General features: G+C 33.3%; 1 protein-coding gene across 1 annotated transcript; it reads left to right on the top strand.

The window, feature by feature from the left end:
* Nucleotides 1-970: 970 nt before the first annotated feature.
* On the top strand, nt 971-11714 carry LOC133196473 (solute carrier organic anion transporter family member 4A1-like). Its single transcript, XM_061332362.1, has 12 exons — nt 971-1176; nt 1733-2055; nt 2424-2627; nt 2739-2841; nt 2967-3088; nt 5432-5550; nt 6349-6487; nt 6658-6856; nt 7025-7199; nt 7281-7549; nt 7896-7960; nt 11312-11714. Exons 1-12 carry the CDS (start codon nt 971-973, stop codon nt 11593-11595), a joined length of 2208 nt encoding a protein of 735 aa, XP_061188346.1. The 3' UTR covers nt 11596-11714.
* Nucleotides 11715-12482: the final 768 nt, after the last annotated feature.

Below are 12482 nucleotides of genomic sequence, written 5' to 3'. Positions count from 1 at the left end.
TGCACATGCTTATTAGTACAGACTTACTCAAACGTCAAGTTCAAAGGTCATGAGGTCGACAACTTAGATATGTTACAAAAGCCGTTGTTCCAAGCAATGCCGGCTGCTTGGACAAAATATCAAACCCCTATCTCTAACAGCTCTCAGTATATTAGGTGTTACAGAGAGAAATAACGACAGACAGACACCAAACAAAGTGATCTTGAAATGTCACTCTGCTCTGCAGGCGACACGAAGATCTTACTGATCTACTTCGTACTTAAATTTCAAGAAGCAGTGAAAGAAATCACAATGCAAAGAAAGTGCAGAATTCTGTATTTTATAAAATGCAGAGATGAGCTTAGAAGAGGTAACTACATATGTATTAAACCTTGCAGAGTGCATATTGCATAACATAAGGTTATTACGTTCACTTTACAAAAGATTTATACTTCATTAATTGTGAACAAACAGAAATATGCTAATAATATTATGCACTAAATTTTAATATGTGATTAAATACAGATTTAAAGTTTTTTTTTGTTTGTTTGTTTTTTTAAAGGCCAAGTATACATGTAATACTTTTATTTATTTGAAAACAGTATGTGATCGGGAGATAAAACAAAACCTTATAAACCGTTCCCTGCAAATGACACTTCGTAGTCCAAATTTAGAATTGTAAATAAGTCAAACTTATGACATTTCGTAATCCAAATTTAGAATTGTAAATTAATAACTCGTAAATTGCGAACAAACAAAACTAAGATAATAATATTATGCACTAAAACATATTAGGTGATTAAATACAGATTTGAATTTAAAAAAAATGCCAAGTGTGCTTTTATTTATTTGAAAACAGAATATGTGATCGGGAGATAAGAGCAAAGCTTTATAAACTGTTCCCTGCAAAAGACATTTCGTACTCCAAATTTAGAATTGTAAATAAGTCAAACTTATCCAAATTCACCATTTTCAGGCGAAAAAATTAAACATGAACAATTTGAGAGAAATATTTGGTAGCCAGGATGAAATGAATAACATTTGGGGATCGGGTTATCTGAAACTTGGCAATGGAAAAGAACTCCACACAATTGGGACTCAGTTTCCCAATCCAGAATCTGAAGACGGAAGTGAAGAAAGCGAAGAGGAATGGGAAAAGAAGAACCTGCGGTATGGCTGGGGAAAATTTAAACCCGAGTAAGTACACGTTGATATCATCAGTTCTTGTCCTTCTTATATGAAATTGTGAACAAGAATCTACTGCAAATAGGAAAAAAATGCACGAGGTAAACTGTATAGAAAACACGCGTAAAATGGATTCAAAACATGCACCCACTATAAATAGGGTAATCTCGAGTACACTTTGCACTCCCACTTGGAATTAAGCAAATTAACTGCACGCCAACAAATATAGCATTATTGTCCTGAAAAAAATTGTTTGACAATTTGTTATCTTCAACATTTTGATGTAAAAATATGAATTTTTATTAAGATAAGAGCAAACGAGGCTTTGATCTAAAGAACTAGAACTGCACTATGTAAGAATTCGTGTACTACAATGTCAAATCCAAATCAATTTTGAGAACAAAATATGTTTGCTGTTGTTTGTTTATATACTGTATTTGTAAAAGTTATTTGCTTTTATTATTGATTTTTTTTAAAGAAAGATGTTGCTTTTAAAAGCTATATTTATTAAGTGGAATTTCTCATTCAAAAAATTATGTAACATGTATCCATTTTTCTGTCCTTCCAGTTGCCTTCAAGTCTTCAATTCAATCCGGTGGTACGTTTTCTTCACGTGTGTGTTCAGCTTATTTCAAGGCTACCTCGTAAATGGAGTAATCAACGCCATTATCTCCACGCTAGAGAAAAGATTCGAACTTCCTAGCTCCAAGGCTGGACTCATTGTTAGCTCTAACGACTTTATAGCATTTTTCTTGGTATTGTTTATCAGTTTTTATGGCGGGGAGAGAAATAAACCTCGTCTTATTGGAATTGGTATAATTACACTAGGAATAGGATCATTCATATTTTCATTACCACATTTCTTGGCGGGAACCTATAGAATTTCTGAAGGTAAGGAAAGTCAAGTATTAAAATCTATTGTGGGGATACTTAATGACACAAAAGAACATGAAAGGGAAATTTCCTTGAACAAGGATCAATTTAATGTTGAAATAGTATATATGTTAAAGTTAAAAGAGTTTGAGTTGAAATAAATCTGTAGAGTATTGATTATTTATATACATATTTATATCGTGAGCAAAATTTATATTCGATGGTAAATATATGGAAAGATTACATGATATATATTTTATATAATGATCATATTACATAACATGCTAGGAGGATCATACATGTTAGCCTATTTGCTTAAATACATGTTGACAATATTTCTATCGTATCTAAATATTACAACTTTAAATATGAATGATTTTTTGTAGATTTTAATGCTTTTGAGAATGTATGTCATATTAATGGCACTAGTTCTTCATGTACAACGAGAGCAGCCTCCAGTGTCAGTAAATACCTTTATGTGTTCATGCTAGCTAACGCTCTTCACGGAGCTGGATCCACCCCTATGTTTACTCTGGGAACAACTTATATTGACTCGAATACTAAAGCAAAGAATACCTCATTTTATTTAGGTATATTTTTGAATAAGTCTTTTATCATTCATGTACAACCATGATACTGTTCAGTGAATCTATAGAATCTTTAACTATACTCTAACTTCAGGTTTTTATATTTACTTCTAGGATTGATTTATGCAGCGGCCTCCGTAGGGGTTGCAGCTGGCTATATGCTTGGTGCACAAACACTTTCTATTTACACAGACTTTGACAAAGTGGACCCCGAAAAGTAAAGTTGTCAACTGATGATTTACAAGATACACTGATGATGCCCAAATAAAACAAATAAGACATATTTTGAATTTACTTAAAGTTGTGTATATAAAATGTATAAACATACTTTTGTCTTTGTAGGTTGAAATTGACCCCAGCTGATCCACGCTGGGTGGGGGCATGGTGGATAAATTTTCTTATTGTAGGAAGTGTCATGTTTCTGATCACTATTCCAGTTCTTGGATTTCCCAAAAGACTGCCAGGTAATATAACGCCAAAATTCAGTTGTTTCAATAACCATCAGACTAATTAAAATTAGTTCCTACGTTTCATTATTTGTTATGCCGTAGGCATCAACAAATAATAAAATGTATAGGGCTAAATTTAATTAGACTGCAATGACCATGAAAAACGTCCAACATATTTTATACATTATAACTAAGAGGATAATTTCGATAGTTTTCTGTTAGTAAACTCTTGATGAAAAAAATTTGAATAAAAGATATCCCAAACACAGAAATCTGGCCCTGGATATAATATGTAGCGTAAGTCACTGTAATGTATTTCACAGGAAGATGATTATTTGGCACTTAAAAAAAGCATTTTGATTTTGTTATGATGGGAAATCACGGCGTCATTGATAGTTTCGATTAAATTATTTGCATTCCATATATTATATGTAGCTGTTGTATTCAAGGTAGACATATATGATAACATAGATAATAAGATAAAGGACCTCAAAGTCCATTTAGACAATATAAATCGGAAGCAGAGCAAACACGGACCTCCAAAAACATCAGAGATAGGATAAGATGCCGTGGAGGAGTGAGCATCCCCTGCCGACTGGTCACAGCCGCCGTGTGCATTGTGATGATCGGGAAACGGAAAAATCCGTAGACAATTCAGTCTGTAAATAATGGCCTAACAATTAGTATGAAAAACGTCAGTCAACATTTAACTTAATGATAGGTTGTATGTACTGACAAGGTCATTGTATCGACCATAAAACTTGCGAAATGATGACTTCAAACGAGACTGTTGATATCCTCGTTTCATCAACTTGTTTGTCAATAGCTTGCCTCATTTTAGAAATTGTTCATACATGTACGTATAGAATCAACTGGGAGACAAAAACCCCATATGCAGGTGATAAGGGTATATTGATACATAAGTAAGGGAAGTTGACGATTAAAAAATTAATGTCATCACGTTTATCATAAAGCTTTATTATTAGGTTTTCATAAAAGTCTTTTTCTAGTAAAATATCCAAATATGAGACAGAAATGTCAGTCTCTGTGGGGTCTTTTATTTCAAGCTCGCAGGGATATATCGGGTCGACATATGAATGGAGGTAACTATTGTTAATTGATAATACATCGTCGATATATTTAAATGTCGAGTTGAAGGCCACATTTTTATCTTCTTCTCATGTAGAAGTTTTTGAATAAATTTTGCATCATATGAATACAAAAATAGGGATATAATAATATAATTCACTATACTTTTTGACAATGAGATATTACAGATTTTTATTTCATTAGCACTAATCTGGTAACTGCTTTTTAATACAGTATTTTTCATATTTTACTTCAGTGATAAGAATTGAAATATATTGGCTATATATTATATTTTTCCAACTAAGACACAAATTTCTTTTCACACAGTCAGTTTGTGACACGAGTTTTCTGAGAGTTTCTCGACATTTTTATGTTTCAAAATACTTGATAATGAATGTTGAAATATTTATTGCAGGTTAATATGCCTTTATTCTTTGAAAGAAAACACCCCTTTGTATATCAAGCCCTTTGAATATATTGCTTTTTGTTTGTGACAAAAAAATTTATGATTGGCAAAACTTAACTGAATTTAGACGATAAGATTCTCTTTAAGTGCCCATTGGAACCTCTACTTTTCGTTTCCGTTTGGCTAAAGAGGGAAAGCTTCATGTCAAAGTCGATCATTTTTGGAACTGGGTGCATTACATTTTTGTCATTTGCAAGTTTTCGTACCTCTAAGACGAATTTTTCGACCTTATCGGAAAGGTTAGAGATGTACCGAATGTAATTTTGGGTAAATTCAACCAGACATGCTTCCGGCGTGGAATCATTTTGATTATGTTGAAAGGGAAAAATGCTTGAAAAATACTATGAATTCAGAAGTGAACCTTTAAAACTTGTGCAACCTGTACTTCTATTCATGGACACAAAAGGGGGAGGAATGTGTTTATTTCTTTAAATAAATAAGCATTTAAATAATATAATCCCCGCCTATGAAGATGAGATATCAAACGTAGAATTCATTTCCAAATTATACAATTTTCAACTTCTTTTTATATCATAAAACTGCACTGAAAACAAGTTTCCAACCACTGCCCTTACAAAGCAAAGATATAGATTTGTGTATGTATATATTTTAACTTCTGTGTTTCCCCCTATTGAGTACATCCCCATTGCAAATCAAAAGCGAAATGTGAAATTAAACGTTAAGTTTCTTTTATAAGCATTTAAAATTTGATATGCGCTTACCTAAAATTTTTTTATCTATCGATAAATCTTTTTCTAGTATAAGTATTACCTCCGAATTGATTAGATTTCGTTCCAATACAGGAAGTAAAAAACTCATGGAGCAGAGAGAGGAGGAAGCTTATGTCTCTGCTAAGACGGAACAGGAGGACCAGAAAGAGAGACCCGAGTGGAGGGACTTTCCTCGTATGATAGCAGCTCTGGTACGCTTTGTTTAACTAACAGATACTCGTATAGACTTATAAGAAACAAACAAATGAGAACATCCGAAATTGAGGGAAAAATAGACCTCTGCTGAAAGAGAAACAACTCTAAAATTGGTTAATTATATTGGTATGGTATACAGTATATGAGTTCATTTCATTTTTATCATCATTTTCTGTTGAAAATTGTCATAGTTATCGAATTTTGTATGCATTGTAAATAGGAAGCACTTGTTATGTTGTTGATGTCAAAAAAGATATTCTATACAAAGCTAAAAATAACCTGTAGTATGTATGTGAGCGTAATGCTATATGTAATATCAAATGTACTCGTTTTAAAATTACCAAATGATTTTATCGAGCATCAACGCATAAAGAGCAAATACTTACTGAAGATATATCCAAGTGAAGCATTCAGACTTATGCTTGATAAACTTAAGATCTAAACGTATCTCAATATAAATGTCATTCGTTAATGTTACATCATGTACCTCCATCAATTGAATTTTTTTCCCAAAACATTAAAACTTTATATAAAAACCTTTGGCTTAATTATTTGGTTCGTTGTTGACATTATTTAAAAATGGTGTATCGAATTTTAAAAAATTACTATAAAAGGCGCGTTGGCTTAATGATTGGTAATAGATGTTGATTGTTACTTTGGAATTGGGATTCACTCTTCACGAATTCAATACCTGCATATTTGGCACTCTGTGTTTTTAACGGGTAGGGGGTAGTCCCCTTTGGCGTATACCTGCAACATGTATAATATGTTTGAATGTTGGTTTGATTCAACAGATAATGAATCCCACGTTTCTTTTCCTTGCCCTTGCAACATGCACTGAGGGTATGATCGTGAGTGGTATTGCTGCTTTTGGTGCCAAGTTCTTCCAGGAAAAATTCAATCTACCCGCTGCTTTCGCTGGGCTGTTAATGGGTTAGCTTAATTTTTTAAAAGAATTTATTTGTATACAGTATAAATTAAAGTGTTATTTTTAGAAAGATATACATGTATATGCTCTGTTTTACTAGACTATGTTGAGTACCACTCATTTAATACTGAACCATACATGATATGAAAGAGCACCCTATCATTTTATTTCTAAGGTATTGTTACGGTTCCTGGGGCAGGAGGAGGAATGTTTCTTGGCGGACTTCTAGTAAAGAAGCTGAAACTGAAAGTTTTGGGTATCATCAGAATGGATCTCATCGTGGCTATCATCGCCCTTGTCATCGGTTGTTTGTTCTTTATTCAATGCCCCAAGATGGAAATGGCTGGTGTCACTTCTAATTACATCACAAAAGGGTGTGTATCTCATAAAATGTCTATATGTAATTTGACAGAGTTTTAAGTGATTTCATTTTTTCAAAGTTGAATTTATTAATTATTCTTACACACTACATATCCCTATGTATTTTTAGGGAGTTGGGGGGATGCTTTTGCTATAGTCATTTGAGGACTTCTTTTTCTAAGAGACTTTGGAGGTAGTTCCAGTAACCTGACAAATTCTTGTAACTCCGAGTGCCAATGTACCACAATGTCATATGAGCCTGTGTGTGGTATGGATAGCCTAGTTTACTTTTCCCCGTGTCACGCTGGCTGTAGAAACGACTACAAATGGATGGATAGTCCTATGGGCAAGTTTAAGGTTCGTTTTCTTGTCTGCTGTGGGGATCTAATTCAGAAAGAATTATTGAATGTCATTTGAACTGCACTGCTTTGTTTCTAGGCTTACATGAATTGTTCCTGCGTCCAAGCGAGTTTTGCATATCAGTTTTTAATGAACAACAAGTCCATGGCAATGGAGACCACGACAAATGTTCCTGTTTCTACATCAACTATGATGTCCAATCAGACCAATGTTACAGCCATGCCAAACGCCTTTCAGGGGATCTGTCCGGGGGACTGTAAGCTGGTGTGGGTTGTGGTCCCTCTGTTATTTATAGGAATGTTAATGACCTTTACTACTGTCTCGCCCACACAGACCGCAACACTCAGGTGAAGCAAAAATTTGTATTGTATTTTAACCGGACCAAGTTTTAAAATTTCTTGCAAGTGAAGCACTTGATATTTGTTGTCTAGTTGAACTGAAATTTGACCCTGCAGGCGTAATTATGTCAATTTTAGATTTAATAATTTGATATTTTCTTAGTACACTGAAAAGCTTGGGAAATTGAATAGTGCATGCTTGCTTTGATTTTTGTTTTATTTGTCTCCTATCTGATAAGATGAATGAACAAAAACACTTGATCTGGAATTCTATTTTGGTTTATTTATAACATTTCATTGATGGAGATTTTAACTTTTGGAACAGTTGTCATCACTACTTTCATTATATTTTTAGATGTGTGTCTGTAAAACAGAGAACACTTGCAATAGGAGTTCAGTGGCTTGTACTTCGACTTCTAGGTACGTAAATCACATTCTTAATGCATTGTCTATCTTTGTAGCTCAACAAATGTTCTACAACCTAATTAAGAATAGGAAGTATTTTTTCTCATCGGTTATTTTTTCCAGAATTTGGGATTCCTTTTACAATTACGAAAATTACATGAAATAGTCTTTTTTTTTTCGAAGTAGAATAATCGTTTACATATATATGTTGGAAAATTTTCTGAAGTCGTTTTGGTTCGAATATTTTTCTCCATGTACAGTTATCATTCTTTGAATATTTATTTTACTGTTTTTTTTAAGAAGCTGTAATTTAGAAGGCGACATACTTAAAAATTCGTTAACTACAACAGGTTGAATAACATGTCATTATAATTTCTCGAACGGGAGTACGTCAAAAATATAATTTTATTTAGTTCCGGTATATAAAAATAAATTCAATGTCCTGCAATCAGATGTGTGGTTTAAAAGTTCTGATAACAATCTCTGGACTAGGACTTAAGGATAAATAACACAAACAAACTTTTTCAGAAATCAGCAATGTTTCTCATACATTAATATCCAAATAGGTAATCTGAATGATATTTTCTGGGTAAAGTGGGAGAATGTTGCAAGATTTTGTCACAATGTCAAAAATATGTACAAAATTGAGTGTATAATTACATAGAAAACGATACAAAGTCGCTTATCTAAGCACCAACGATTGCTTTATATTTTAGGGATTGATTATTTATGTCATTTCCATTCAAAATCAGTCAATATATATATATATATATATATATATATATATATATATAAATCCATGCATCGAATATTTGTTTGTGGTATGTACCCTTAAAGTTATCCCTAGGTTCAATTTGGGGCATTGGCACGATTTTGGTAAAAAAGAATTACATACATGTAATTTAAAGTACATGATACGTGTTTAAATTAGCAACAAATTAAAAATTCAAAAGAAAAAGACGCAAAATTGTATTTGAGACATCTAAACTCTTTTTCAAAACAAGCCCTGTTCTTATTTTAACTTTTACGACCGAAATGTTTCGGATCCAACATAGCGCCAACATTTTAAATTGTAATTATGCTACATTTTTAAAATCTTTGTCTTCTTACCTCTGTCGCAGATGATGTGTATATCTTTACAGCCCTATAAAATGCGCACGCATTCGTCTCAATCAACATATACCTATATTTACAAGCACAATTTTGAGGGTCGAGTTTAATGTGAATACGAAGTGCATCCTTTGTTAAAAATATTTCTAATTTTCTTATTTATGAAAGCTTTTAATATCTATAACAAAAGAGGTTAATTTTAAACGATCAAAAGTGCTATTTTTGGTTCAATAAGCATATTCTCAATGTACGAATAGGACGTTTGTTGTATATAGTTAGCACTTTCCATACATGTACGTTGTAATTAACGGTTTATTACACCCGCTTTAAAGCGATTCCTCTCTGAAAATCCAACAAAAAATATCCCGAAATGACATTTCAAGTGCGTTGAGAATAGTCTCGCTCTGTGCGTATTTAGTAATATAAACAACACAATAAAAAAAGAAGATGTGTTTGTGAAACACAGATGCCCCCGTATGGCAGCTTATGGCGAACGTTAAAGTTTCTCAAATGCAAGTCAAAATCCAGGCCAAAAGATAAAAAAATGTTGGTACTCAAAGAAAGATCTTGTCTCAAGGAATATACCTGTGAAATTTGAAAGCCCTAGCTGCAACTGTTCAAAAGTTATGGCGAAGGTTAAAGTTTTTTAAAAGTAAGTGAAACGTCAAGGATAAGGTCAAAGTGGTTGGTATCCAAAGGAAGGTCTTATCACAAAGATTACATATGTGAAGTATGAAAGCCCTAGCACCAACCATTCAAAAGTTATGACCAAGAGTAAAGTTTTTCGAAAGTAGGTCAAACTCCTATGTCAAGGTCAAAGGGTCAAAGTGGTTGGTATCTAAAGGAAGGTGCTGTCACAAGGATTACATATGTGAAGTATGAAAGGCCTAGCATCAACCATTCAAAAGTTATGGCCAAGGTTAAGTTTTTCAAAAGTAGGTCAAACTCCTAGGTCAAGGTCAAAATGGTTGGTATCCGAAAAAAGGTCTTGTCACAAGGATTACATATGTGAAGTATGAAAGCCCTAGCTCCAACCATTCAAAAGTTATGGCCAAGGTTAAAGTTTTTTAAAAGTAGGTCAAACTCCAAGGTCAAGGTCAAAAGGTCAAAGTTGTTGGTATCCAAAGGAAGGCCTTGTCACAAAGAATACACGTGTGAAGTTTGAAACCCCAAGCTTCAACTGTTCAGAAGTTATGGCCAACGTTAAAGTCTCATAAAATTTTGCAAAAGTGGGTCAAACTCCAAGGTCAAGGTCAAATATGGTGGTACCCAAAGAAAGGTCTTGTCACAGGGAATACACATGTGAAATATGAAATTCATAGCTCCAACCAATCAAAAGTTATGGGCAAGGTTAAAGTTGACAACAGACAGACAGACAGACAGACAGGACAAAAACAATATACCCCCGGTATCTTTCGATCCGGGGGCATAAAAATACAACAGCAAATTCTCTGAATTATTTGATTTTGTAAAATACGAAATTGATGAGAGAAAAACGCTCACAGGAATCTGATATTCATGTTGGAAACAATGAGCGTATTGTCAAGAAACCGTTGGCTAACAATTTATGAGCCACATATTGAAATTGTGATATTTAAAATATCTAGTTTTTATGCCCCTGGATCGAAATACCCCGGGGGTATATTGTTTTTGTCCTGTCTGTCTGTTTGTCTCTCTGACTGTTGTCAACTTTAACCTTGGCCATAACTTTTGATTGGTTGGAGCTATGACTTTCATATTTCACATGTGTATTCCCTGTGACAAGGCCTTTCTTTGGGTACCATCATATTTGACCTTTTGACCTTGACCTTGGAGTTTGACCCACTTATGCAAAATTTTATGAGACTTTAACCTTGGCCATAACTTCTGAACAATTGGTGCTTGGGGTTTCAAACTTCACATGTGTATTCTTTGTGACAAGGCCTTCCTTTGGATACCAACCACTTTGACCTTGACCTTGACGTTTTACTTACTTTTAAAAAACTTTAACCTTCGCCATAACTTTTGAACAGTTGCAGCTAGGGCAAGACCTTTCTTTAGGTACCAACATTTTTTTATCTTTTGGCCTGGATTTTGACTTGCATTTGAGAAACTTTAACGTTCGCCATAAGCTGCCATACGGGGGCATCAGTGTTTCACAAACACATCTTGTTTTCTAGTGCATCATGTGTAAAAGATTTCTGGTCAATATAGTGTATCAAGTATTGAAACACCCTTATTATATTTCTTTATACCTTTTATGTTTTAATAATTAAGGAACAACACCTGGTCCGTTGATTCTGGGAACCATCATAGACAGCGCATGTCAAGTGTGGCAAAATGTCTGCGGAGACACCGGAAGTTGTTGGAATTACGAAAAGACAGACATGGGAGTGAAAATGTTTATCTGGTGGTGTTTGACGAAGTCACTTAGTGTAGTGTTTTATTTTTGTGCTCAGTACTTTTACAAACCACCGGACAACTCTCAAGAGGATGAAGACGATCAAAAACTTCCAATAAACCCTGTTGATTTTGTGGATGCTAAAGAAAGCGTCATATAGATCTCCACAAAATGTAAACAGATCTCCTATTGGACTGCTTTCATTTTGTGTAGATCGAATTACAACAGGGCAGTTTTAAATTTAATGCGTATGAAAAACTAAATAAAATGTATTCAGTATTTGTGGTATTTATTAATATTTGTTTATCAAATGTGGTTTTTCTGTAATTATGGGACGGTATTTTACATTTAATGTAGACTGATATATATATATATATATATATATATATATATATATATATATATATATATATATATATATATATATATATATATATATAAAATAATAATAATAATAATAATAAATGCAAACATCATTTGTGAACTTTTCATTTCAACTTGATGTATTTGTATTATAAAAATGAATTGAAATTAATTATCGAAAGTAAATCGTGATGCAGTACAACTTGCCTAATCTGGATGTGGTGTGATCCGAATTCTTGTTCATTACGAGAACTTTTAGTCCCTTTGGATAAATTCAATTGTTTAAAATGTTGTCTAATCCCAAATTTTGTCTAATCCGTTCAATTTCTAATAAACCAGTGGTGTTTGGATTAGATAAGTTTCACTGTACATGTCAGTACAATCTTAACATACGTGTAAGATATTATTTTTAGGATAGTACTCTATAACACAGAGCCACTGTTATGACAATCTGGTTAAGTTAACTGAATTTTAACCGAAGTTTCTTTATGTACCCATCTCTTTCTATAAGAGGTTTTCTTTGGTATGCCTAGTAAATTTGCCTATGTTTTTTTTTTTATCAGGTTTGATGCTAGTCCGAAATATCTGAAGTTTTCCAGGCTTTATTTCACGATTTTGATATGGCACGTAAAATATCAAAATCGTGAAAAAAGCCTGAAAAACGTCAGATAGTTCGGACTAGTT

Source organism: Saccostrea echinata, unplaced genomic scaffold (assembly GCF_033153115.1).
Source record: "Saccostrea echinata isolate AGI-Se365-2 ecotype Australia unplaced genomic scaffold, CSIRO_AGI_Sech_v1 ptg000030l, whole genome shotgun sequence".
NCBI lineage: Eukaryota > Metazoa > Mollusca > Bivalvia > Ostreida > Ostreidae > Saccostrea > Saccostrea echinata.
This window is presented reverse-complemented; position numbering and strand designations above follow the sequence as displayed.